The 6,709-nt window shown below is 34.2% G+C and overlaps 1 protein-coding gene across 1 annotated transcript; it reads left to right on the forward strand.

The window, feature by feature from the left end:
* The first annotated feature begins 461 nt into the window (after positions 1-461).
* noto (notochord homeobox) lies at positions 462-2,420 on the forward strand. Its single transcript, NM_131055.1, is given in 3 exon segments — positions 462-827; positions 936-1,123; positions 2,022-2,420. Coding segments are annotated over 3 exon segments (726 nt in total). The 5' UTR covers positions 462-484; the 3' UTR covers positions 2,217-2,420.
* The last annotated feature ends 4,289 nt before the right edge of the window (positions 2,421-6,709 follow it).

A 6,709-nucleotide genomic window follows, 5' to 3' on the forward strand; every position in this document is an offset into this window, starting at 1 on the left:
TTTCTCCCTTTTCTTTGACCTCTATATTTGTTCCGCTGTGTGTCGCATTCGGCGGTGCCCTTTGAATAACCGAAATAAGATGATTTGTGTAACATCAATGCCCTCACACAGGCCGCTTCTGTGGCGCACAGCCATGTAGGAATTTGTAGTAAATCTGGACCTCCTGGCTCTCGGCTCTTGACCCCTCTCTGTGTTTCTGGACTACCTCCGGGGGCATGTAGCGCAGAGGGCCATTAGGATATTTGACAATCTCAGCTTGTTACAACTCCATCAGTTAATTGGATCCCTTGTAGAGCCGCTCGTTTGACTCATCTGCCACTTAAAAATACAAAGGCGCGCTGGGGGTCGTTCACACCTCGCGCCCTAGAGCAGGTATAAAAGACCCGCTGCCTCACCAACTTCATTCCACTCCTGATATTAGGGTCGAGAACTTCGAAGGATATCTTTTTTTTTTTTTAGTTGCTTTTTGGACTAAACAGACGCCATGCAGATTCCCGGAAGAGCTTACGAAACTTATGGACAATCAGCACGTCCTTTGCATCAGGACTATGCCACCTCTTCTTCAAAACCGAGCACCGGGAAATCATTCACCATAGACGCTCTGCTCGCGAGGCCTGACCAGGCGGAGATGAGAGAACGAACAAACGCGTACCGGAGCATAACCAACCAAACGTCTGTCTCCAGCTCTGCGCTCCCGCTTATTTACTCGCAGATGCCACACTTCGCGTACAGCCAAAGCATCATGCAAACTCAGACAGGCTATCCCGTGTTCTGCTATCCGCCCTACAACTTCCAAACAACATGTCGTGGAGCTGTGTACGCACAAGGTATAAAGGCTAGGTTTTAATGAATGTAGCTAAGAATAGAAATTATTTTAATGATACTTCAAATATGATTTCCTAACCAATGCGTTCTTTTGTTTTTCGCACCCACAGATGCAGTACTGGCGAAAGCAGCAGTTCATTCTCATTATAAACACAAATCTGGGAAATCAAAGCGAATGCGTACAAGTTTTACCAACGATCAGCTGTCCAGACTGGAGAAAGAGTTCGCGCGGCAGCAATACATGGTGGGATCTGAACGCTTTCTGTTGGCATCTGCTCTCCAACTCACTGAAGCTCAGGTAAATAAATTACATGGTATGACAAAATTTTAGATTGACTTTTGCTTTCGGTTTAATTCCAAATATGTACAAAACTAAAAAGAAGCAAGTATAACATCGTTTTGTTATAAGAAATAAATCGTCAAAATAAGGTAAGTTTTCCTTAAAACTAACAAAATACAATGCCATTGGTCAAAGTAAAATAATTGTAACAAACCAAAAACAAGATTATGTTATTCACCCCACTGGCATATTAGTTTGCCTGTTGTAAGGAATAGCTCCCTTATTTTTCTTATTCCCCAAAAAATGTATTATTTTGACCTATTTTTAAAACAAAACAATATTTTAAACTTGTATTGAATATGCTTTTTGATTTTGTATTATTATTATTATTATTATTATTATTATTATTATTATTATTATTATTATTACTATTACTATTACTATTACTATTATTATTATTAATAATAATTTTATTAATAATAATAATAATAATAATAATAATAATATGTTTCCTTTATAAGCACCTTTCAAAGGACTCAAGGACACCTTACAGCATATCACAAGCACATCATAAAAAAATACAAGCAGTAAAAAGCAATCGACATGAACCAGCAAATCATTAAAAGCTATACTGAACAAAAAAGTTTTTATCTGACACTTAAAATTGGAACTAGTGTCTACCTGGCAAATCTGCAAAGGCGTTTCATAACTTTTAAACATATAAAGAGTTCCATAACTTTAGTGCTGTACAACTAAAAGCTCTGCCACCAAATGACTTTATCTTAAAGTTTGGAACAGATAACAATTCAAAGCATTTTTAAATATTTGGACCAAAAACAAGACAAAAATGTTCTAGTCTCTAAAGATCTCTAAAGATCAGACATTTAACCCTGTATTTTATTTTTTCTACCTCCAGGTTAAAGTCTGGTTCCAGAACAGGCGCATCAAATGGAGAAAGCAGAGTCTTGAGCAACAACAAGCCAAACTTGCCAAACTGGGACTGACCGTTCCACCAAAAAGCCCTGGATCCCAGGGCAGAGAGGATGAGGAGAGGGATTTCACAGAAGAGTCTGATGTAGACATTGACATTGACGATTCACTGCAAGACTGAGACTTTCTCACATTGTGTTTTTGTACATACTTTTCCATGATTTTCCCCAGATTGTTACTCCTCTCTATTTGTACAAATATTTAATTAATAGAAATATATTTAAGGCGTCACTTACACACGCCATTGCTCTTATAAGGGTATCTTTGTTTTTTGTCAAAATGTTTGAATATAGATGAAATAAAGGACATATATTTTTAAAATCAAATTCATATTTTTATGTCTCTGAAATTCACAATTAAATGACTATTACGTTTAAAATAATACTGTACATTAAATTTGATAAGCAATTTATGGTATTTATGAATACTTGCATATGCCAAGTATACAACATAAATCAAAACTTAGCAATTATAAAAATAAAAAATAATATATAAAATAATAAGTAAAATATAGCAAAATTATACATTATTGGTTATAGTCTCTATAATCCATAGGTCCCAAACTCAATTCCTGGAGGGCTGCAGCTCTACAGTTTTTGAATCAACTAATAAAGGTGTTCATGACTCTATTGAACACCTTGATTAGCTGGATCAGTTGTGCTTGATAGGGTTGGAGCAAAATCGTGCAGAGCTGCAGCCCTCCAGGAATTGAGTTTGAAACAGGATCTAATCTAAAATGTATTTAATAAAATTAATTATGACTTAAAATTCATTAATAACATTAATTATATAAGTAATAAAATGGTATGACTGATGTTACATCAATTATAAGAAAATTCATCCACAGTAGCTAATTTTTGAGTATCATGACTTTTTCATACGATTTTTCATATTTGACATTTTAACACAAATCAATATTTCATTATTTCATTGAATCTACACTTATCCATATGGAAAAATCATGAGCAAATGAACCAAACTGAAATGAACTCTATACAATGTAAAAAAAAAAAAAAAAAAAAAAACTTATTTATCATATTCAAAATCAGAATTGTAATACAAATAGTGGAAATAAGCCATATAGCACAAAACGAGGGTTTTATAAGGTTCAAAAAAGAGGAAGAAGAAAAAACTCTCAGGAGAACTCCAAGAGTCAAATAATGGACACAATTAGATTTGGAATTGTGCTGCACTTTGCTGATGTGACAAAAAAAAAAATAAAATAAAGTCGTATGAAACAAAAAAGAGCTTATCTGAGTTCCAAGGGCAGCTGCTGGAGCCAGGTATAGTGTGTCTCTCTGTTGTAGACAGAGCCTTTTAGACATGGTTGTGTCTTCTTGTTGTCTCTGCTCTACAGCAGACTAAGACATGCTAAAGCCCGTTAGCATGGCGGCTTTGTGCAGTGGCTGGCCTAATAGTCTTGATAAAGATGGATTAGTAATCCTGCTCTAAGAACACAGTGATTACTAGTTAACAAACTCGTCACAATGTTTCTGTTCCACACTCTTAATCCAGTTAAGCCCTGAAGACAAGAACACAAAAAAGAGATGTGTTCAAGGAATAATGTTTCAACATTAAAATAACAATCAAATCATCAAAGATATAAAAACAATCTGCCTGTTTTACCCTGTATGCAGTAAAAAGGAGTTACAGGAGTGCATTTTTACAGGAAAATACTACAGTAACTAATTTTTGCTTCTTCAAAAACTCACATGTAGTTTGTCCTGTTGTAGGGCTGCGCATCGATGGATTTGTTCTTCAATGTTTGGACTTTCAGCAGTGAAAATTACCACACTGAACTGAACTAAATTGAACTTTAAATCTGAAAACTGGACTGACAGTTTCAGTTTACTAGAATGTTAGCATTTTAATAATGTTTGGGTACAGGAAAATTGTCAAAATAATTATTGACTTTGTTCATTGGTGTAATTGTTTTTTCATTGCATTCTGTATTAGAAATTTTCAATTACCAGTAACTACGAAAAAAAAATATGAGGAAATTACAAGTTAAAAGAAAAATTCTAATATTTTTATTATAACACAAAAATAAATTATAATTGACCTTAAAATATATTATATATTACATTGACCTTAAAAACAGCTTTTAGGAGAAATAAAATAAACAATACTTTCTCCAAAGATAAATAATATTATAAGAAATAATGTGAAAAATTCAATGCTCTGTGTTAAACACCATTTGTGAAATATTTGAATTCACTGTTAATAGCTCTCCAGTGAATTCAAATATTTCACATATATTATAAGATATATTTAATATGAAAAATATTCTTTTAAAAGATATTTCATATTTATAATTATAAAATAAAAACATGTATTTATGAGAGTTTGCATAACAATTTCATCATTCAGCTCTCATTTTTAGCCCTCGGGTTTCCATTTCAGATTACTCTCTTTCTAAGCGAATATAGCCTATTCTCAGAGCACTGTCATGGAGACCCCTTTCCTTAATCCTGAATCCTCTTTGAACAGGTACTCCTAGCAGCCCTCTGTGACATGTACAATACAGATAAAGAGCAATAAAACAGAAAAATGAACATGCAGAAAACCATCCACTCCCCTCTCATCTCTCCCCCTCTTTAATACCTCTGACTTCAGGCATACGGTAATAAACATGAGTGTGAGTGTTTGTTTACGTACATGCAGACTTTCTGTGATGTGTAATCTCGCAGTGGGCCATGATGTCCAGCAGCGATGGGGGACCCTGGGAAAAGCCACAGGACAGAAGCAGCAGGGAAAGGGGAGGAGAGCTCACCGTCCCAATTAGTCATCTCTCACCCCCACAAGCCTCCTTCTGGGCCTCTGCGAGCCCCCCGATGCTAGTATTAGCACAGCGTCTCACATCATCCTCTTATCTAACACTCCTGAGGTCACAGCGGCTCCCTTATTCTCAAAACATGGATTTAAAGCCATGGATCAAGGGATGAAATTGGTTAATAATCATGCACAAACAGGTAAAATCCTTAACATAAACAATAATGTGTGTCTCTCTGTTTGGAAGCCGCTTTCCATACAGACATTTAGCTTATGTGTGAGGGAATAAGAAATAAATGCTCAAAAATGTCCTTTGTACAGTAAATTTAACATACAAGTTCTCATGTGTGCAGGCTGTTGAAGCATCTTGATTTTTGTATTGTTCTGATATCACTAAATTCTTAGTTCTGTATAATCAAATTTTATATAAATAACATTTTTGTTATCTGCCTTGTACTTACGTAAATTTATACAAAACTCAACAAGGATCACACTGTAAATAGTTTAAAGTAAAAAAAAAAAAGTACAATATGTTTTAGAATATAGAAAATACAATTTCATGCAGAGACAGATGCAATACAAACCCTAAACAAGACACACAAAAATGTGATTTAGGGCGTTATCACAGTTTAGGTCAAACCAACAAAGCTAACATACGTAGCTAGTTGCAGATTGCAACTTTTTTGTTAAAAAAAAAGCACCTTCTTTTGTAACTTAAAAGTTTTGATAGTTGAGTATTTTCCATATGTGGAGCCCATTTTGCATTATTATCACACTTTGTGGCGTAATGATACCTGTGTGAAGTGAAGTGTGCATCTATTTCATCTAATTTTGCTTTTTAGTGTACAGATGTTTTAAACCTACTTTGGAATATACAGTAGTCAACATTTGAAGTGGATCAAAACCTTTTATCAAAAGTTGTCCTAAAACCATGGAATATCACTCATTCTTGTCATAGGACAATTTTAATAGGAAAAAAAAAAAACTTTGATCCAATTTAAAGGCAGGGGCGAATTTAACCAATGAGCAAGATAAGCAGCCCCAGGACATCTGAGGGCCCCCAAGTGTAAATTATAACTGTAAACCATATATAACATAATTTTCTATCATAATTCTTATAGTTAGAGTCAAACAAGTACAAATTTTACATCATTAAATATTATGTAATATACAATAAATCTAAAAATATTAAAATTATAATAACGTAATGTTATGTAATTATAATATTATAAAATAAAATATCCACTACCCCCAATCATGGAGCAGGGCAGCAGTCAAATTTATAAAAAATAAAAAATAAAAAAATATATTTTTAGTTGTAAATTCATTTAAAAAACGAATCACTTAAAATGTTGAGATAAACTTAGAAAAGAAGATTGAGTGATATAAAAAAAAAAACAGAAAAATAGCTTAAAAATAAGTGAAAGTAGAAAGGGTGCATTTCAGGACTTGGGCCACAACCAAGCCGAACCCTCTGCTGACCGAAGAAGACCTGCCTATTTTAGCCTCGAAACGGGAAAACGCTCACTTTTGCATTTTATTTGCAGCGAAATGTCCGTCACCAGTGTTCCTTCAACTAATCAGTTTTGGCCAATGCAAACTATTATTTTTCAAGAGTCCAACTCACAGCTTTGCAAGAAAAGATACACTTGGATGTGGGTGAAGTAATTTTTCACTATTGTATTGTTTTTAAATAGAAAAAAAAAACATTTTACTAGTAAGTTTTTAATGTAATGTGTTTAACGTACCTATAGGGTAAATGGACCCGTTCGGGTGCAAACTTCTTCCACTTGAACCACACCAGTGATAACCTTTTGAGCATAATTGTCTCCTAGCATGTTT

The sequence above is a fragment of the Danio rerio genome, chromosome 13 (genome assembly GCF_049306965.1).
Source record: "Danio rerio strain Tuebingen ecotype United States chromosome 13, GRCz12tu, whole genome shotgun sequence".
Lineage (NCBI taxonomy): Eukaryota > Metazoa > Chordata > Actinopteri > Cypriniformes > Danionidae > Danio > Danio rerio.